General features: G+C 46.8%; 1 protein-coding gene across 1 annotated transcript in view; it reads right to left on the bottom strand.

Moving 5' to 3' along the window:
* The window catches only part of NGFR (nerve growth factor receptor), a 59,770-nt gene that overhangs the window by 23,819 nt on the left and 13,572 nt on the right, over nt 1-22,379 (bottom strand). The window contains exon 2 of the mRNA XM_048517361.1: nt 17,354-17,495. Within this exon, the coding sequence (XP_048373318.1) occupies nt 17,354-17,495 (142 nt within the window). The remainder of the gene's footprint in view (nt 1-17,353; nt 17,496-22,379) is intronic.

Genomic DNA, 22,379 nt, shown 5'->3' with positions numbered 1-22,379 from the left:
TGATTACATTTCTCTAGGAACTGCCAGAAACTGTACTATAAAACCACAGAGTTTCTACCAATGTCTAGAGAGGACTAATGTCACTTCCAGGTTTTCCCCAGAAGTGACTTCATGCTGTTGGGCTGGACAGCCATTTTTGTTTGTTTTTCGTTCACTGCTCTCAGCTAGAGGAAGGGAATAAGACATGACTGACATACGTGTGTTCTTTATGTTGTGGGGCTGACAGCAGCTTCAGAGAGGCAATTTAAATCAGGAAAATGGTGGTAGTGAGTTATAGCCTTCTTTAGCAGCACTGCCCCAATGCAAAACTAGAATCTCCAGGCAGCTATTCTTTAAAAAAACTTTTTTATTTGTTTGAAATTTATAAAAGTTTATTTATAAAAACTCACCCATTTCAAGCACAAATGGATTGTTCAGTGCACAATTTGGGCGATTCATAAGCAGCTCAAGGTAATTTTTTAAAAAAAATCAGAGCAATTGTAACTTTAAACAACACCTCTTTTTACACTCTAGCATAGATATATTTTTGCAGATCTGGCCAAAGGCTCTTCTAGTGATGAGCAAGTATCTGGTATGACTCCGAAACCATTTCTGACCACATCTGTAATACTTCTAAAGCAGTTGAGAGATCCGGTCACAGATCACCTTCCATTGTGTCTGTTTCATCCCCCAGGGCAAACAAAAACACAGGCATATGGGATAGAGATGCTGACAGACGAACTGGATCCAGATGTGTCAAGGAAGTGAGCCAAGGTGCACTTTGCAGCATAATAACGAACAAATGCAACCAAAACTCTTTAGCCTTTAGAGATCAGTGCATAAATTGCTATCCACTGTGGCCCAGAATTAGTCAATCAGTTAGATTCTGTTGCACAGAAAACCTTCAATTGCCTACTGCAAAAACCAACAAGTATTCAGCTCTGTTTCACTTTTCCCCCAGTCAGATGAGACATCACGCTAGATGTGTTGAATCAGCTGCCTGCAGGCGGTCATAGGCTGAATGAGAGCTGGTATACCACACCTCAGTCCCGACAAGCCTGTGATATATTGGTCAACAGTAGAACCAAGCAGAAGTTGAGGAATCAGCTGGTTCTAGATTGGATTGTATCCTTTGTCAAAAAAGAGCCAAGTTAACATCTTGTAAATTGTACTAGTCTCCTCCGTGGCATGTAGGACTTTTGTCATTTTGGGGTGGCATGCTGGGGTGGCCAGGAAGTCATCCTGGATCACATGCAACGTTGACTACTGCAGTACATTGCAACAGGGGCTGCCCTTGAAGATGGTTTGGAAATAGGGTTGCAAACCTCCAGCTCAGGGCCATAAGCACTGAAAAGGTTATGGTACCCTCATGATTCCATCCATTTTGGGGCAATGCTGGCCCTCCTGGCCTTTGGGTTGGGCGCCATCTGTGCATGCATCTGTGCATGTATTTTTATCTGTAATTTTTGGAATTGCTGCTATAATGTATTTTAATGTTTTTAATGTTTTATCGCTATATTGTATTTATGAGACCTTATATTGTATCTGTTTTATGTCTCATTGTACACCGCCCAGAGCCCTTCAGGGGTTGGGCGGTTTATCAAGCCTAATAAATAATAATAATAAATAATAGTATGCTGAATATGTAATTCTAAACAAAAACAATAGTAAACCATAAACTATATGCATTCTAATAAATATTATTTGTATGAAACAAAACACCTATTATTCCATTGCTTTCGTGCCTTGAAGATACATAACATTTTGACTTAAGCAAATCATGCAGAACAATGTTTACTGTTGCTTACTCATAACTTTACTTATACTACAAAAAGTTTTCTCCTGCATTTTTTTTTTAAAATGTGACGTCTTTGATCATATCCTCAAAATTAATCTGACGTACCAAATATGCTTCAATACTTAGCAGAGATAAGGAGGGGAAAAAACTATCGGGCCCTCTTTGGCCCCTTCCGCACAGCAAATGTGTAATGGGTTGCAATTGGGATAAAGGAACCTGTTTTCCTGTTTTCACGTTCACATGCATCTGTGCAGGCATCAATTAGAGTCCACGGAAACAATCCAGGTTGCTGTCGCGCCTTTGAACAGAGACAAGTCTATTTTATTGTTTACTTCCCACCGATGCGTAGCTACGCAAGCATGCACAAATGAACCCCCCATAGCCACGCTGATGTCTCACAATTCAACTATCTGCACCTGCGCAGCTACGCAGATGTAAGCCGTGAAACGAAAAAACGAAAAGGAAAAGAGAGGCAAATAAAGTGCCTCCTACCTGGCCTTTCTCTCACAAGTGGCTTCGACCTGGGATTTTTGAAAGACTCACTTTAACGATTTTCAAAAAAACACAGTTTTGGGGAAATAACACGGGGCAGACTCGTTTTGGGAGCGGGATCTGTCCTAAGTTGGCCCCCAAAACAGGTTTTTTAGCGACCTACACCCGTGTTTACTGGCCCATGCGGAATGGGCTTTTACTTGAGGTTCTAAGCATGTGCTTAATTTGCTTGACTGGGTGTTGCCCCTGGGCGTCTTTTCCCCCCGATACACCTCTGCTAAACTGAGGTCACTTTTTGGAAATTTGAGACTGGGGAGTGGCCGCCACCACAAATTGACTGCTGGTGGGGTTGGGGGAAATAACAAAATGGCTGCCAGGGGGTTAGGGCCAGTCACAAAATGTTGGCAGCTTCCAAGTCCAGTTTCCTCCTATGATGGAGGCAGCTGTTTGACGACGGGCGTTCCCTGCAGACACAAAGATAATACCTCCTGGGCTCTTCTGAAGTGCCTCCTGCTCCAATGAAATGGAGGAAAGCCAGGGCTGGCTCTTTGATTTATGGAAACGGCACTTTGGGGAAGAAAGAAATGGGTGCCAAGAAACACATCTGTGGGCATCATGAGGAACACTGCTCTATTGTTTTAATATTTTAACATCTTTTATTGCGCTATAATTTGAGGGATTAATTTTACAGCTGGTTTTAGATCTGATGCCTATTGTGATTCTCCACCTATTGTGAACCTAGATATTGTGATTTCTAATATCTATATACTTTTAATGAACTTTTTATTGCATCAGTTACCTTGGCTGAGATTAGCGCAGGATATAAACATTTCAAATAAATAAAGAACAGAAAAGGAGCTGGGAGAAGCCGAAACCTTGGCGTTTAGACAAGGGACAGAACAGATGGGATTTCTTGGCACCATCGAGAGGTCCCCAAAAGAGGCTCACAGTATATAAGGTGGCAACTTTCCCCATCTTTCTTATTGTAGGTTTTCCCCTCCCCCAACCATAACAGAGGAAGCTTCTCATGCTCCTTTGTCAGCAGAGCAGATGGATTTCTACGGAGTTAATTTTAGGAGGGATAGTAAATTATTCAGCAGAATAATAATTCACGCCAGGAAACAGGACTCAAAGCATGAAAGGCTAAGCGTTCCTGGAGCTCTGGCTGACGTGAGACGGCTTAATTGGGTCTCTTGCTCTAAAAAAGTCATGTTCTAGGAATTTCTGGAGATGTGGGCTAAAGAGAGGAGGTCCAGTAGCTGCTTCTGCTGTGATAGATTCGCCTTTTCGGCCCTCACTAGGGCCACAGCAGACAGGGTGCTCAGCCTTCTGTGAATGGAGATCTCAGCATCGTTGGGGCACCACAAATAATTGGTAAAGAAAAAAACTAGGAGCTTTTTTCACAAACTCCCAACATCCGTCTGGTTTGGTCCTTCAGATTCAATAAATGGTGTGCTTTTCAAATTAGAGTTGCCAACTCTGGGTTGGGGAAGTCCTGGAGGTTTTGGGGGTGGAGCCTAAGGAGGATGGAGTTTGGAGAGGGAAGGACTCTCCCCTCATCAGGGTATAATGCCACAATCCACCCTCCAAAGCAGCCATTTTCTCTAGAGGAACTGATTGTGAGTGACTGGAAATTAATAGTAATAGTAAGAAGACTTGCTATTAGATAGGCTGTGAAAAGACTACCAACCAAGTGGCAGGAGGCTTATATGGGTAGAGGGCATTTGAAATGCCATTGCTCTGACAGCATGACGACACTTCGAATGTGAACCCGGAAGTGACGTCATCATGTCAAGGTGACTCTCTAGGATTCCACCAAAACTCAATAGTTTCAGGGGAATCCTACAGCATTACCCCAACACGATATGATCCCTTCCAGGTTCAGACCAGAAGTGATGTCATACTGTCTGAACAATGACAATTTTCCCAGAATCCCACTGCAGCACGGCCCTACCAAACAGTGATGGAGATCAGGACTGCTGACAGGAAGGTTTTCTGCTATAACAAAAAAACCTGGCAGGCTTAAGTTGTGGAGTTTTTTGTATTATTTCAAAAACCCGTTTGACTGAAGAAATGGGCCCAGTAAATCTGGGCAGTCATGTCTCTCTTACATGTGTGTCGAGTAATTCTCATGCTACCTTCAACACTTGTTATTTTCTAGGTCCCCCAACCAACCAAGCAAAGCAAAAAAAAGGCCTAAGGTGTTTTCCACACAGCCCAAATATAACGGGCTGAGGAAGCCATTTACCTCATTTTGGGAAAGAACTCCACACAGGGCTCTTCCCCCAAATGGGTGCAGCCCATTATACCTCCCTCCACCCGGGTTTTATAAAAATTGCTAAAGTAGTAATCTTTTTGGAGAAACCAAAGGAGCCAAAGCAACCAGAACTGTTTGCAATCACTTCCTGCAGCCGTGAAATCTCCAGTGCGAAGGCAAACAGGGGGAACTGGATTAATCACATTAGTGTGCTATACAGAAATCACATAACTTTCCCCACTTCTGTTTATATTTTAGGGCCAATTTGTCACAAAATTGAGAAGCAATGGCCATTTATGCTCTTGCAATCTGCCCCGAAGTGGGCGTACATTTCCTTCAAGTCAGACTTTCAGTTGCATACACATTTTCCCCTCTTCAACTCACCACGCTGCAGATCAGATAACCCCTGAGGTTTGCGAAAAGCAGGTAAAGTGCTGCTTTTTCCCGGCCTACACAGGGAAAATGAAAGAGGCCAGTGTGTGTTTGCCTTCCTTTGGGTTGTCCATTCCTCCCTGCCCATGCAGGAGCAGTTCCTACCCACTCCTTGGTGAGCATTTAAATTTTTTTTGACACATTCAGTCTTTCACAGAAGTGATACATTGTTAAAATGGCTCCAAATAATTTTTTAAAAGGCAGCAAACAAACTCCCAACCTGGAAGCAGGGACAGGCAAAATGGTGGCTGGGTTCAGAGGAATCAGCACGGGGCTTCCTTGTGTGTAAACTAAGAAACACAAGGAAATCCCACTGCAGAGTGAACAGCCTCAGGGTGAATACTGCATGCTTTAAGGGCCATTGTTCATTACTTTCCTCTGGCTGTATTTTTAAAAGATGCATAATTTAGGTAAATGGTTCATTTAAAGGCACTGGGCTCCCCTGTTGGACCTGTCAGAAACCAATGGACTGTACCTTGTTGCATGTCTATGTGATTCACTCTGGCTCCATCTGTGACCCATCCCAGTTTATGATTGGAATCACAATTCCTACGCCCCCCCCCCCCCCAGCCCGTTTACACACTTGGTAACTGCTGTTTTTCCCCAAGGCTTAGTCATCTCCACCTGCCATTCTAGTCCCCACCCCATGTACTCAGAGTTCCCTATCCGTTTAATAAACCGATAAATCAGAATTACATTCAATTACAGCAAATTTAATTAAGAAGTGTTCATATTTGCATGTATGCCAATTGCATCCATACAGACAGGATGTAAACCTAATTAAACGGTGCGGCTGTCAGGCCTCGTCTGCTTGCGCAGCTGTTCTCTCACTTGACTGACAGGCGATCCCTTGCAAAGCTTATCTCACACCTAGTAATTCAGAAAGGTGTGGAGTTCTGGAGGAATGCCCTGAATTGTTCTCGCAGCTCAGTCGTTGGAAAGCTTGTCCTGAGCCTCAATCTGACAGCGGTTTCTAATTGTTTCTGAAAAGCTCCACCTCCCTTCGTTACGCACAAAGATTCCTTCTGGCCCACTGTTGAAACAGTTAATAGATTTTTTTTGAAACTGTAGGGCAGGGGTCTTCAAGGTGCCATGGTGCCCTCTGATGTCCTTTCCTGGTGCCCGCTAAGTATTTGGACAAAGTGGGAGGGGTTAAGGTGGGGCTTTTGTCAAATAAAGCTTCTGATTGGCCCCGGGAAATTTGGTTGGCTGTGCAGATTTTTTAAAAATGTTGCTTCAGCAGCAGCTGCCCTCACAATGCAAGGATCCTCATTGTCTTACTGCAGGGAAGTTGTAGCAGCCATTTGGCAGCTGGCTCTGTTTCCTGCAGCAGCCATTTTGTGGCAGCCATTTTGTGCCTGTGCCCATCACACTGTGTCAGAATTCCAAATGTTCCCACAGGCACAAAAAGGTTGGGGATCCCAGCTGAGGGGATGGGGGGAACCACAAAATCTACTTAACTAATTTATATGCATTCCTGCCTTATATCCACCATGGCCCATTTAGCTCAAGATTCTCTACTCTGATTGGTAGCAGCTGTCTGGGGTCTTGGACAGAGAGGGCGGGTCATCTGTGGTTTTGAGTCTTTTAGCTGGAGATGTCAGGGACTGAACAGGGATTGGCAGCATGCAAAACAGGTGCTCTGCCACGATGCCATGCCTCCCCCTCCTTAAAGTCCTTCCTCAAGACCTATAGCAAAGTCTTTCCTGTGGCTCCCACAACTCACTTGGCTTCCTCTATAGCAGCCATTCTCAACCAGGGTTACCTGGTACCCTGGGGTGCGGTGAGCATGTCCCAGGGGTACCGCGGCAACACTACCGCCCCCCCTCATTTTTGTGGTGTCTCCCACAGGCGCCAGCAAGGACATGGAGCTGGTCCATGGGGCAGGGCCTGCCACAAGGTCAGCAGCCACCACCATCCCCAGTGCTTCCCTTCACCCTGGGAGGGGAAGGTGGGGGTGTGGCAAGCAGGGGCAATGGGAGGGGAAGGTGGAGGGTGGCGGCAGGGGTACCATGAGATATGAAGAGTGAGGTCAAGGGTACCCTGACCTTGAAAAGGTTGGGAAACACTGCTCTATAGCATACCATCTACTTATCTGTCACCTCTAAATAGACTGCAGCACTCCTAGGCAGGGGTTCAGGGCATTGATGGGGCTAAAAGTATTCCATACCACTAGCGTTTTTACCACAGCCCACGCCTCTTCGCTAACTCGGCATAAGAATTTTCTGTGCTCTCCTTCCTCTGGCCACTGAAACCCCTTCCCCTTTTGGGTTAGATCCAACCAGCTTGTTCACTCAACCTCACCCAATTCTCCTTCCTGTTTTAGCCCTGTCCCCACGTGGCTTTTGTCCGTGCCGCTCCCATGTTCCCCAGCATAGTCTTTCCGAAGTAAACAAATGGGATTCCTCCTTCATTTTTTATGAGCAGAAAACCTGGAGGGATCCAACTCTCTGTCTCAGGAAGGATCCTTTGTTTCATATCTGCTCTGATGCCATAGAAAATAACTCCCATTAACCTGGGCAATTCCTTGTATCACCCTGAATTATTGATGGCAGCCATTAGAGTGGGAGGGGGAAAGGCAACGTGCTGGATAGTGGGGCAGGGGGACAGACGAGTTTCACAGGCACATTTTTGGTGGGGGAGAGTATTGGAGATGAGCCCTTCAAGTGGCGAAGCAAGGCAGATTCTGCGTGGCGATGGATGTTGAGGTGTGATGTGGTGGAAAGTGCTGTCAAGTCACAGATGACTCAGGGCAACCCCATAGGGTTTTCAAGGCAAGAGATGTTTGGAGGTGGTTGGCCATTGCCTGCCTCGGCATGAGCTGAGAGAGTTCTGAGAGAACTGTGACTAGCCCAAAGTCACCAAAACATGCTTCATTTGAGAGCAAATGGGAAGGGGTATCTGGTAAGCAATTGGGAAGAGTAAGGTTCTGTCATTGCTTGGCTGGGAGGAGTCAAAGGCTACACAGCGGGTAATTTCCCATGTTTCTCTTATGGCCAGTGGGCCTGCAGAACCCCTTGTCAATTACCAAGTAATTGACATATCACTCAGATGTAAGTTGCATTCTGCTATGTCCCAAAGCAGTTCCATTTTATTTAATCCCTAAAGCTAAGCAGAGTCAACCCCGGGTAGTATCTCGGGGCGTTTCCCAAGCGCACGGCATCCCTGGCACGCGCCTGGGCGTCCCCACAATCCCATGCTCTGCTCTGCGCGGGGTCATCAAAAGGTGCTGTTTACAAGAGCGCCAAGGATGCCGCGCGCTGAGGGGGGCGCGACAGCGGCAGCGTCGGGGTGGCTGCGCTGTCGCCGCCCCTGTCGTGGGAAGTGCCGGGGGACCCTGCGCTACTTGAGGAGAGTAGCGCAGGGCTTAAGGTAAGTGGGGAAAGGCCCTTGGATGGGAGATCAGCAAGGACATCCTGAGTTGCTATACAAAGGAAGGCGATAACAACCACCACTAGTGTGGTGGTTGTGGTTAAGAACCAGTGGATTCTAATCTGGAGAACCGGGTTTGATTCCCCACTCCTCCATCTGAGTGGCAGAGGCTTATCTGGTGAATCAGATGTGTTTCCGCACTCCTACATTTCTGCTGAGTGTCCTTGAGCCAGTCCCAGTTCTCTCTGAACTCTCTCAGTCCCACCTACCTCACAAGTTGTCTGTTGTGGGGAGAGGAAGGGAAAGGAGCTTGTAAGCCACCTTGACTCTCTTTACAGGAGAGAAAAGTGGGGTATAAATCCAAACTCCTCCTCCTGCTCTTTTGCCTTGAAAACCCTCCAGGGTTGCCAATGCCATATATAAGTTGTGACTTGATAGCATTTTCCACCAACAACATTACTGTGGTATGTCTTTTTTATTATTTGCTGTCAAGTCGCAGACAATTTGTGACAACCGCTCCCCCCCCCCCCCAGGTTTTCAAGGCCAGAGAAAAGTGGTTTGCCATTGCGTGCCTCTGTGTAGCACCCTAATAGTCCAAGTACAAACCAGCGGTGACCCTGCTCAGCTTCTGAGATCTGACAACATCAGGGTAGCCTGGGCTACATTTTAAATACGTTGTAAATGCTGAAAGTTTTAGTGTCTTGATCTTTGCTGTCTTGGGAACCTTATTTGGGTAGAAAGGCAGAACAGAGATGTTTTAAAAGAAATAAATAAAACTAGCAGGCCCAGCCACGCGTTGCTGTGGCAATTGTCCTTCTCATCACAGTCTGCAACCCACACAGATGTCCATGCAGGTCCAATGATCCCCAGAATAGCCTTTTGGGGTGGTCAAATGGAATCCCTCTTTCCCTTTTCAATGCAAATCATTATATGGTGGTGTCTTGTTTTTTTAGTATAAGGTAACCCTTCCCATTCCACAACCGAACTGTCCAGAGTGCGAATCCCACTGTCCATGAGGCTGGTTGACACGCACAGTCCTGGTTTGGGTAAGGCAGAACTGGGGCAAGGAGGCTATCCCAGTCAGGCAGCAGAGGCAGGGTGGTGAGGCACTCAGATCGAGGCCAGCTCCCTGGGTTCGTAAAGGGCCATGTGCAAAGAAGCCGGAGCCAGTGAGGTGTAGCCAGGTTAAGCCCCCCCACCCTGCTGGGATTTTCTTAGAAGAAAAAGGCAAAACTCCAGCTCGCTTTTAGTAAAAGAGAGCTGTGGCAAATATGGGTGAGGAAGTGGGTAAGTGGTGGTTGGATGTGAGGGAGGGCAGAGTAAGGTGTGTGAGGATGAGCTGGATGTGTATTGTGTGGTAGCAGTGGGTGAGGCACAGAGAGTGAAAGTTACCTGCGTGTGAGGGGGGGAAACCCCACCTGACGTCTCACACGGCAAAGTGTGTATGTGTTTGACTTCCACTCGTATTACCTAACAGTATTACCTATTTACTGTTTTCACTGCTCATCTCTGCCCATCTGCACGAACATTCTAAGCCCTCATACCAAGCCTTCGGGCCACAGACATTAGTGCTGAGAAAATCTAGGATCAGCAAGTCTGCATGAGCCGTGAGCTTCCAGAAATCGCATTCCCCTCCCCCCTCTTTAAAAAAAATCTGTTTTCTTTTCTAATTCTTTAGTCCTTTTGTTTTATTTTTTTTCTTCCACTGAGAAACAAAGAAATAAATAAAATAAAACATTTCATGGGACAAATGTTTTATGAAGACCTTCTTTCTATGACACTCACAGTGCCAACCACCCCATTAAATAGCCCTGATGATTCTGAGTAGACCTACTTAGCATTGCTCTCAATTTTGCTAAGAATTTCTCAGAAACCTATCCAGCCTCTTCTCTGCCAATCCTCAGAGAAGCCTGTTTCCAGATTTGTTCCTTCAAACTTCCTATTTATCATGTTGACCACACACAAGGAAAATTCCCCAAATTTCTTCCTTCTCTGCTTCTCTTTGAGTTTTTTTCTTTTAAGCTATTGCTCTCTGCAGTGGCAGAATGCATGAAGCCAAAACCAAAGACTCCGAATTTGCAACTTGACGGTTGAGATCAGCCACGCTCCCTGGAATCATCTTGGAAACACAGATACAGAAGGATGTTGCAAGGTCAAATTTGTGCACAGTAACTTAAAACAGCAGCACATGTGTTCGTGCACACAACCACCCACAAGCAGATTACTGTGGTCGTTCCAATGTGGCTGTCAAAGCATAAATCTGCAAATTGCGAGCTTCCCTCCCACCCATCTTCTCAAATAGATATCCCAGATGAGAGAGGAAATGTCTTCATCCAGCAACATCCTGGAATCTGGGTGGGAGGCAATGCTCCCTGGAGCCCAAGTCCGAGGAACACGGTGATACCTATGAGGTAAACATAGGGCTCGGAATGCGTCACTTCGTTATTAGATGTGGGCCGTTCACTGAGTTGACCGCTGCCACCCCCAGACCTAATTTTGCAAGCTATTTTGCGGGGGGGGGGGGGGCGGGGAGTACTGCATTTGGGTTTCATTTGCCGGTTCAGAACATAAGGCAACATCAGTTCAGTTCAGTTGGTTAAGTACAGTCATAAACCAGCACAGATGAAACTCAGAACAAAAACATTGTGCAGCAAGCATACAAGAACAAAAACACTCTGCAGCTAGTAGACTGACTAAACAAGGCCTTCCATATTTTATAGGCACTGTACCAAAACTTTGCTACTGTGTATGGCAACATTTGTGATGGCACCCCTCTGTTTCACGTTGAATTGTATTTTGCTATCTTTCAAAGTGCTTCTCAGATCATTCTGATCAGAGGCATAGCAAGGGAAAATGGTGTCCAGGGCAACACCTGCTCCAGGTATACCTACCCCCACATCCCTTCAGCTTGCAGAGTCTCCATAAGCGCCCCTCAGCCCGGCTGAAGGAGTAGCCTGGCTGGGTCAAGGGGGGAAGGAGGAGGGGTGTGGTTTTCTGGGGGCCTCCATGTGACCGAACAGTGGTCACTCGGGGCATTTGTCCCAGGTGGCCCCATGGAAGTTCTGCCTCTGATTCTGACACAACTGATTTTTCTCCTTTCAGTTAAACATATGCTGGGCCAACACTGGGCCCCTGCAACTGGCAATATCTTTGGCTGTGTGTTCAGTCCCTCTCTTTGCCAAAGGGATTGTCCCCTCCCACTCAGGGCTCCAAAGACTAGATACTGAACTAGGTCTATCATTGGACGCACCGGCCCTACTGAATGCTGACCATCAAAAAGAGACTATTTGATCTCGAGTATAGCTACCTGATGCAGCAGGCAAATAAACGTTGCTCTCCCTTGCACTTGGGCATACCATTAAGACTTCATACCATAGCCAGATATTTCCATTTGGTTTTAGAACCCAAACTGCGATGAGCTCTAACTCTTGCCAGGTGCAATATTCTCCCTTCAGCTACCACTCAGGGTAGAATACAGAAAGGGCCTTTAACGAAAGACTTTGTCCCTGTAGTTCGGCCTATGAAGAACTGATCCAACATGTGATATTATATTGCCCGTTACATAGCTTAGCTAGAAATAAATATCTAGACCCCTGTTGATTATACTGATTTATCCATTGTGGTAACCATGTTGGATTGTGGATCTGCAAGAGTATTAGAACCATTGGCTAAATTTTTGTGCTCTGTTATTAGCAAATGTCATAATTGTATTGGAGATCGTATTTATCACACTGGTGTTGCCATTGTTGCTGTTATCTTGCTGTTGTTTTAATTATGCCATTAAAGGTTTATATATATGGGATCAGTATCTAGTCTGTGCATATATATATCCCATCTCTCTCTAAACGAAAAATGTGCAGCCTCCATTTGTCTCAGGGTCATCCAGGGCTATCCATCTCCACTCAGTTTCACTGTCTGAACCCAACTTCCCAGCTCAGCAATTAGCACTTTAGGAAGAAAAAACATATTTTCTTTCTTTTAATATGCTACTCGCAGAGCTGAGCAGTTAATTTCAAGCTGTTAAACTGAGTGGCGACTGAAGAGTTAAGCCCCCTCACCGTTCCCTGTTCAGCCCAGAGGCAAATTAAGGCTGCAATTTGCATGTTATAGGCTTACCAGATGTAAGATCTTCATCTCCTCTGTCTGATCCCTGAGGGATTGTAAAATAACCAGGGTTGGGTTCGGTACAGAAATGTATGAACAGTGTGTGATTTGTGAGCCAAGAGGACCTCATTCAAATATCTCCTAATTTTAGAACTTGCTAGATAGCCTTCAGAAAATCACTTTTCTCTCCAGGTTCCATTCCGGTCCTACTTCTGTCCTGGCCATGAGATGGAAACCAACTTGGTGGCCATCACAGATGAGCTCTGTCTAGGCTAGATCGAGGAGGGTCAGAAATGCTTTCAGATCTCACCACAGCATTGGACACAGTCAAATATAACCTCTTGACCCACTGCCTCACCGTTCCTGGGATTCAGAGTATGGCCTTACAATGGCAGGTCTCGTTTCTTCAGGACCAGGGACAGCGGATGGCACTGGGGGAGGTGATCTGTTAGTTTGTGGGGTGCTGTGGAAGCAGTCCTCTCCTCCATGTTGTTTAACAGCTATATTTGACCCCTGGCACAGCTAGTTTGGAGCTTTGGGCTAGGCTCTCATTCATTCATTCATTCATTCATTCATTCATTCACTCACTCACTCACTCACTCACTCACTCACTCACTCACTCACTCACTCACTCACTCACTCACTCACTCACTTATTTATTTATGGGCAGCAAAATACTCCCCAGAAGGACTCGGGGCGGTGAACAACAATTAAAATACAATTAACCGTAGTTAAATTCATAACATTAAAATTAATTCACATCTATCTAAATAATAAAATATATCACATATATTATATTATTATAATAAAATATCTAGGTAATAAAATATATTACATATAAAATAAAACATAAAATAAAATCTATCTAGGTAATAAAATATATCGCATATTATATTATTATAATAAAATATATCACATATTAAAATTCCTTAAAACTCAGAACAAAACAAATGGCGCCATACCCCTCCCCTAATTCCAACCCTGCGTCTACAGGAGGCCTAGTTGGAATCGGGCATTGTTCTCCTCAGCTCGGCTGGCCAAATGCCTGGTGGAACTGTCTTGCAGGCCCTGTGGAAACGTTGTAAGTCCCGCAAGGCCCTGGTCTCCTTAGGGAGCCTGTTGCACCAAGTAGGGGCCAGGGCCATAAAAGCCTTGTAGAGGCCAGCTGGATTTCTCTTGGGCCAATATGCTGATGACACCCAGATTTTTCTGTCGATGGAGGGCCAGTCACCGCTGATGTTCTGGCTCAGGCCTTGAAGGCTGTGGTTGGATGGCTGAGAAAGAGCAGGATGAAGCTTCACCCATTGAAGATGGAGGACCCGTGGCTGGGTCAAGGGGTTTCTAACTGCCACAACTGGATGGAGTGACTCTAACACAGCCTGCGTGTGACCTTGGAGTCTTACATGTCTATAAAGGCCCAAGTCACGCAAACAGTGGCCTTAGATATAAATAAATGTTGTCCAAACAAGTCCGAGGGAAGGCAGAGAGGTTTGAAGAGGCATTAACTTCACCACTAAAAAATACAAAAAGTGGAGACAGTATGCAGAGGGAATGGGGACTGTGCCAGCAAGCGGGAGGACGCTAATGAAGATGCACCCAGTGAGGTTTTGGATGAGAGTGGAGGGGGCAGGAGGAACTGATTCGTCTGGAAGTTGGTCTTGCTAAACAGCTGTGCTTGCTTCTCTCTATCCAGTGTCAGTTTTCAGCTGAAATCCCCCAGCGGCCGCTGCCTCATTGGGCAAGGAAGCATTTCCTGACAATGCGTCAATGCAGAAAATAAATAAAAACTGCAGCATCAGTGGGGCGCAAGATGCAACCGAGCCACTCATCCCTGATCAAGGATCCACAAAAGTTCAAGGCCTTGGGACACAGAGGAACTCTGCTGGAGCCCTCGAGACAATCCCCCCCCCCCTCCAAATTCTCGAACAGAGCAGTGGGCGCTTCCTACGTTCTTCCTGCCCTGCCAAATGCCAATACAGCAACTCTTCCAAGGTCAGATTATCAGCCTGGTATTCGATATCCAGTTTCTCCGCTGCCATTCTCTGCGAGGTTAAGTAGCAGCCATTGATTTTGCATAGGAAGGTATTTTTAGTTATTTTTAACCGATTCTGTGTCGAGCAGAACAAATCGCAGGTCTTTCCTCCTCAGGCGGCTTGGTGCCAGGTCACCGTGCCTCTGAAGATTGAAAACGGGGCAGGTTGCCTTGGCCAGACCCCCCTGATATCACAGTAGGAGGTCAGCTATAGGCTTGTAGGGTAGCAAACACTGTTCATGTTTATTGTGTAAAAATATCCGTTGGCACACCCAATAAACAAAGCAGCTCAGTGGAATCCTTCCAAAGAAGCAGCTGTGTTCATCTCCTGGAGCAAACATAAATCAGGGTCTATTAGCACCTGAAGGACTAGCATAAAACTTTTGTGAAGAGGCAAGGCAGCATGGCACACCCCCATCTCGTCAGACCTCAGGTGCTAAGTATGGTCAATACTTGGGTGGGAGACCACCAAGGAAGGCTCTACAGAGGAAGACAGTAGCAAACCATCTCTGCTCCTCAGTTGCATTTGCTGTGAGCACCATAATTCATTTGAGACATGACAGCAAACGTACATGTAAGCTTTGGGGTCCAGGGAAGTTTCAGGTTAAAAAAATGTGCTCGCTTTTAAGGTGCCACAAGACCCCATCTAGAAGGAGGAGGAGGAGGAGTTTGGATTTATACCCCACCTTTCTCTCCTGTAAGGAGACTCAAAGTGGCTTACAAACTCCTTTCCCTTCCTCTTCCCACAACAGACACCTTGTGCGGTAGTTAAGGCTGAGAGAGTTCCAAAGAACTGTGACTAGCCCAAGGTCACCCAGCAGGCTTCATGTGTAGGAGCGAGGAAACCAATCTGGTTCACCAAATAAGCCTGCCACTCAGGTGGAGGAGTGGGGAATCAAACCCAGTTCTCCAGATTAGAATCCACCTGCTCTTAACCACTACACCACGCTGGCTCCTCTATCTATCACTGTGGTCCATTGCTCACTTTGCCCACTTGGCTACAAATTTCCCATATGCCAGTGTGGGGATGATAAAGATAAGCTTGTGTTATCAGGAACAGGTACTGTATATACTGGCGTATAAGACTACTTTTGAACCCTGGGAAATCATCTGTAAAGTGTGGGGTCGTCTTATACGCCGGGTACTCTTATATGGCGAGTATATCCCAAACTCTATATTTTAACTGGAAAAGTGTGGGGGTCGTCTTATACGCCCAGTCGTCTTATAGGCCGGTATATACGGTACTATTGAAGGTAGACAAATAGAAGAATAATCATTTGAGTTTATACATCACTTTTCCCAACTGGAACGAGTCTCAAAATGGCTTACAAACTCCTTCCCTTCCTCTCCTCACAACAGGCACCTGGTGAGGGAGGTGTGGCTGAGAGAGTTCTGAGAGAACTGTAACTAGCCCAGGGGTAGGGAACCTGCGGCTCTCCAGATGTTCAGGAACTACAATTCCCATCAGCCCCTGTCAGCATGGGAGGAGCTGATGAGAATTGTAGTTCCTGAACATCTGGAGAGCCGCAGGTTCCCTACCCCTGAACTAGCCCAAGGTCATTCATGTGAAGGAGAAGGGAAACAAATGCAGTTCACCAGGTAAGAGTCTACTGCTCAGATGGAGGAGCTGGGAATCAAACCCAGTTCTCTAGATTAGAGTCTACCACTCTTAACCACTATGCTACTCTGGCTCTCATACCACAATAGCTCTTATGCTGTCGGCATATGCTGTCACACACTTTAGAAAGGGCATACTGTGAATCACAATCCCAAAGTACTGCTGTAGATGTGGGGAGAAGAGCCATTTTGAAAGGACTAGGGAAATTGTGCACAGTCTCCAAAGCTTGGCCCAAGCATCCTCTGGAAGAAAGCTCTTTAGGTATCTAAAGAGACTTAGGAAGCTGGGGATGTTTAGTTTGGTTTAGTTTAGTAAGGGGGGACATGATAGCCATGTTTAAATATTTGAAGGGATGTCATGTTGGTGAGGAGCAGGCTTGTTTTCTGCTGCTCCAGAGACTAGGACCAGGAGTGATGGGATCAAGGTGAAGGAAAAGAGATTCCACCTAAACATCAGGGAAAACTTCCTGACAGAAAGGGCTGTTCGACAGTAGAATGCACTACTTTGGAGTGTGGTGGAGTCTCCTTCTTTGGAGGTTTTTAAAGAGAGGCTGGATGGCCATCTGTCCGGAGTGCTTTGATTGTGTGTTCCTGCATGGCAGGGGGTTGGACTTGATGGCCCTTGGGGTCTCTTCCAACTCTATGATTCTATCTTTAGTGGAATAGGCTTTGTCTTCAAGAGGTTTTCAGGTGTTGTTCATTGTTAGGAGGTCATGTCCCACCTTACTCCCATAAAAGGTGGTCAGGAGCAGATTTGGCATTAAAATAGCTCTAGAGCAAGCTGAGCTGAGTAGTTCCTGTAGCCCTCAGAACCAAGCCATGGCAACAATGCCAACAGGTGTAGGCTTACCCAAGACCACAACTGTTGCCGTTGTTGCTCTGAGTCAGATCTAAGTGCTGCCAAGACCCCAGGGGCTGCTCATCTCATCTCTAGAAAGAGCAGCAACTTTCTAGAATGTTCTTTAAAAAGGACAGTCTGTCCACAGAGCAGCTCACAACAACCCTGTGAGGTTGGTTGGAGTTAAAAGAAGAGGGCCCAGTGAGGATTTGAGCCGAGGCCTGCCCAATCCAAGTTCAGCAGCATTTTGTCCATCACACGACCTCATCAGTTCTGCTACCGAAGGACAAAGCAAGCCGTGTAGTCAAGCAAAACAAAAATAAGGATACACCAATTCCCACTGTGAATGTATCTTCCGGTAACAACTCCGATCGCAGCTGCAGCATTCTTCCAAGGGGTGGGGAGAAGAAACGAAGCTCATGGCTTACTTACTGTCCAGGCACGGCTCACAGACGGTTTGGTTTGTCCCACAGAGTTGAACGACCCCTTCCCCGAGGTTACAGGTTTTGCAGCACTCCCCGCGGGTGGTGAAGCGGCCACTGAAGCACTCTTCTGTGGTAGCTCCTGTGGTGTCCTGCACCAGGAGGTAAGCAAAATGAAAGAAGTCACTCGAATTCACAGGTAGCATCTGTGGTAGCGTGGTGCAGCTTAGCCACCTGAAATACCTCTACTTCCTGAAACAAGATACCTAAATGCGTGGAACAAATGCATATTTCCCCCCTTTTATTACTGCCCCTCCCACCTCTTTATTCACTTCATTTCTACCCCACTTTTTATCAAAATGGGCATAATGACACAATGTCCACCTTACAAAGGAGCCAGGATGGATCTCCGTCTCCTGAAGATCAGTTGTAATAGCAGCAGATCTCCATCTGCCACCTGGAGGTTGGCAACTCTACAGGCCATAACACAGAGAACATTAGCAACTGATATCTGGTCAAACGAATGTGTTTGCCTGGTGCCTAAATGCCGAGAAGCTCAAAGCAGAAGGAAGGAGAAGAGTTTGGATTTATATCCCTCCTTTCTCTCCTGCAGGAGACTCAAAGGGGCTCACAATCTCCTTGCCCTTCCCCCCTCACAACAAACACCCTGTGAGGTAGGTGGGGCTGAGAGAGCTCTGAGAAGCTGTGACTAGCCCAAGGTCACCCAGCTGGCCTGTGTGGGAGTATACAGGCTAATCTGAATTCCCCAGATAAGCCTCCACAGCTCAGGCGGCAGAGCTGGGAATCAAACCCGGTTCCTCCAGATTAGATACACGAGCTCTTAACCTCCTATGCCACTGCTGCTCCTATGTTTTCATCAGTAACACCCAAGGCCCTTTCCCAACTTGTAGCATAATGCACTTTCAAACCACTTTCAGTGTACTTTGCAACTGGATTTGACTGTGCGGAACAGCAAAATCCAATTGCAAACAACTATGAAAGTGCACTGAGAGTGGATTATTCGGCATGTGGAGCAGCAGTGGCGTAGGAAGTTAAGAGCTCATGTATTAATCTGGAGGAACTGGGTTTGATTCCCAGCTCTGCCGCCTGAGCTGTGGAGGCTTATCTGGGGAATTCAGATCAGCCTGTACACTCCCACACATGCCAGCTGGGTGACCTTGGGCTAGTCACAGCTTCTCGGAGCTCTCTCAGCCCCACCTACCTCACAGGGTGTTTGTTGTGAGGGGGGAAGGGCAAGGAGATTGTGAGCCCCTTTGAGTCTCCAGCAGGAGAGAAAGGGGGGATATAAATCCAAACTCTTCTTCTTCTTCTTCATGTGTAAAAGGGGCCCAAGATAAGGGCTTTCAATCTAAAATGCAAACTGGAAATCAAAGAAGAGAGAAAAGGAGCTAAAAGGAGTAAGGGTTCTATTCAGTGCCAGATATTCGGATCTCCTTTCGGTGGAGGTGGGAGGGAGGTATAGATTGTGCCAAATTCTTTACAAAAAAAAAGTGAGCACCGAAGAGGGATTTGGAGGAACTGACAGGCGATAACGTTTTCCGGGAGGGAGCTCCAGGCTTAAAGGGCAGCAAGGGAGCAAGAACCATTTAAGGAAGGGGGGATTTTTAACAGGAAGAATGAATGGATTTTTTAAAATAAATCAATAATAAATCATATTATAAAGTACTTATCTCATACCGTCTCCCCACGAGGCAGATCATTACAATTCCTGTTTCAGAGTCGAGGAACCCAATTGTCTGGCCCAAGGCTACCCGGCGAGTGCATAATAGAGCATATACTTGAATTCCTACCAATCTAACTTTTTATCCATTAAGGCCACACGGTTTCTTCCTGTTTGTTAAGCGCATGGGAGGGAGAGAGGGGCTACGATACGAGTGCAGCCTCCAGATCTGCCCCACACACACCTTGACCCAGAGATGATAAAAAATCTCAGTGGGCCTTTCCCCACTTACCTTAAGCCCCGCGCTACTTGAGGAGAGTAGCGCGGGGTCCCCCGGCACTCCCCATGAGAGGGGCGGCGACAGCGCAGCTGCCCCAACGCTGCCGCTGTCGCGCCCCCTCAGCGCGAGGCATCCCTGGCGCTCTTGCAAAGGGCGCCTTTTGATGACACCTGGGCGCATGCCAGGGATGCCGCGCGCTGGGAATTGCGCGCAGCACCGGCGGCCGAGGGAAAAGTGGGGAAAGGCCCAGTGGTCTCGGGCTCAAATGGGAAACTTTACTCCACTTGAAGCCACTATGAGCAGTAAGGTTGCTAACCTCCAGGTGGCATCTGGAGACCTCTCACTATTACAGCTGGTTTCCAAGTGACCAAGATTTGTTCCCCTGGAAAAAAAATGGTTGCTTTGGAGGGTGGCATTATAGCAGGGGTGTCCAACTCAGGTGCTTCAGATGTTCAAGGACTACAATTCCCACCAACCCCTGCTGGGAATTGTAGTCCATGAACATCTGAAGCACCAGAGTTGAACACCCCTGCATTATAACCTACTGAGGTCCGTCCCCTCCCCAATCCTCACCGTCCTCAAGATTCACCCCCAAAATCTCCAGATATTTCCCAACCCAGAGCTGGCAATCTCGTTTTAAAGCCATCTAAATTGGGTTTCCAACCCTCAGGCTGGAGAGCTCCTGGGATTAGAACAGATCTCCAGGTGACAGAGATCGGTTCAGCTGGAGAAAATAGCCGCTATGAAAGGTGGAATTGAAGAAGAAGGAGGAGGAGGAGGAGGAGGAGGAGGAGGAGTTTCAATTTATACCCCACCTTTCTCTCCTGTAAGGAGACTCAAGGTGGCTTACAAGCAGTGGTGGGATTCAGCCGGTTCGCACCACTTCGGCAGAACCGCTCGTTAAAATGGTGCTTGTAAACAACCAGTTGTTAAATTATTTGAATCTCACCACCGCTTACAAGCTCCTTTCCCTTCCTCTCCCCACAACAGACACCTGGTGAGGTAGGTGGGGCTGAGAGAGTTCTGAGAGAACTGTGACTAGCCCAAGGTCACCCAGCAGGAATGTAGGAGTGTGGGAACACATCTGGTTCACCAGATAAGCCCCTGCCACTCAGGTGGAGAAGTAGGGAATTAAACTCGGTTCTCCACATTAGAACCCACCTGCTCTCAACCACTACACCACGCTGGCTCTCTGGTTTGAAGCCCCCAAATCCCACCTTCCTTAGGCTCCACCCTCAAAATCTCCACATGTTTCCCAACCCAGAACTGGCAACCCTACGTCTAAGCCAGCAGCGTTCAACAGCCATGTAAACAGGAAATTATGCCTTGTGTCAAGAAACAGGAAGCGCAAGAGAGGCAATTATTGTTGTGCTGACAATTCCTTCCGTGTTCTCCTTTGAGACTGTTGTGAAGAGAGGGGAATGAATCTAAATAAATAAATAATTCATATGCACCCAGGAAGCAAACCAGCATGACTTTCATTTGTGCATAACTGGAATCATTATGGTGCTCAGAGCAGTTGAAACTTTCCCTCAGAGCCTCACTGGCATTCCTCGAAGCAAGATCTGAACCCTTCGTGCGCTTTCCAAAAACAGGATTTGCCGTGGGTCAAACACTCTTGACTAAGTACCTTTTATTAATGTAAGCCTGAGTGGATCCACTCTAGAAGAGAGCAGTGAATATATACAAATCTGATATAAAGAAAACACAGACTGACAAATGCATGAATGAACACTTGAACTTTTCTGGCCATTCCATCAGGTACCCCAAGTGACTGTCCTCGAACAAATTGATGCAGGCAAAATAATACAGTGTGCATAACGTTCTCAACAGGGCCCGAGAATTCCTGTCACCGTAAAACCAGAGCCATAAGAACATAGAACCGTGGTGGGGAACCCTTGGCACTCCAGATGTTATGGACTACAATTCCCACCAGCCCCTGCCAATTGGCCATGCTGGCAGGGGCTGATGGGAATTGTAGTCCATAACATCTGGAGTGCCAAAGGTTCGCCACCACTGACATAGAACATAAGAAAGATCCTGCTGGATCAGACCAGAGTCCATCTAGTCCAGCACTCTGCTACTCACAGTGGCCCACCAGATGCCTTTGGGAGCTCGCATGCAGGATGTGAAAGCAATGGCCTTCTGCTGCTGCTGCTCCGGAGCACCTGGTCTGCTAAGGCATTTGCAATCTCAGATCAAGGAGGATCAAGATTGGTAGCCATAGATTGACTTCTCCTCCATAAATATCTAGGGAAAATGGGCGGCTGCCCTACCCCACCACAACCAAACAACATTTTTTTGCACCAGGTCTTGTAGTCAGTGTATGGACCCAGAGGAGAAGAGGAGGGCATGGGGGGGTGATTTTCTCCCCCACGTGACCAATGGCCACAGTCCACAGACATTTGACCCAATATGTCCCCTTGGGTGGTACGCCCTTGCATAAAACCAGCTGGAAGACATCAAGGTGCACCACTTTAAGAGGAACGTTCCACTGTGAACATTCAAACAACCGCCTTTCTGAGCTTACCCCTGCGACGCAAGCCGCACCCGCATCTGAAATAAACTAATAAAGAGGCTTCAAAAGCTCAACATCAAATATATTAGTCTTTGAGACTTCATAAAGGCCAAGATCTGTTTGTTCTGAAAAAGCAACACCCCCATATTAATATGGCTTTCGCCGTGACTCTTCTATTTTTGCAAACAGCTGAGCTTGGCACTGAGGAGAGTGAGAGAAGCACATAAAGTTGCCAGATGCAAGTTGGAAAATTCCTGGAGATTTGTGGGTTGAGTAGGGCTGCCAACTTCCAAGTTGTGGCTGGAGATCCCCTGCTATTACATCTGAAAATGGCCACTGGGAGGTGGACTCTATGGTATTGTCCATCCCCAAATTTCACCTTCCTTAGGCTCCATCCCCCAAATCACTGGGCATTTCTCAACCCACAGCTAGCGAACATAGGGTGGAGTCTAGGGAGGGTGGGGTTTAGGAAAGGGGCATGTCCCAGCCATAAGCCCCACCCACCAAAGCAGCCATTTTCTTCAAAAAGACAGATCTCTGACTTCAGGAGATTGGTT

The sequence above is a fragment of the Sphaerodactylus townsendi genome, linkage group LG15 (genome assembly GCF_021028975.2).
Source record: "Sphaerodactylus townsendi isolate TG3544 linkage group LG15, MPM_Stown_v2.3, whole genome shotgun sequence".
NCBI classification, from domain to species: domain Eukaryota; kingdom Metazoa; phylum Chordata; class Lepidosauria; order Squamata; family Sphaerodactylidae; genus Sphaerodactylus; species Sphaerodactylus townsendi.
Note: the sequence above shows the minus strand (reverse complement) of the source record. Positions and strands in the feature narration are given on the sequence as shown.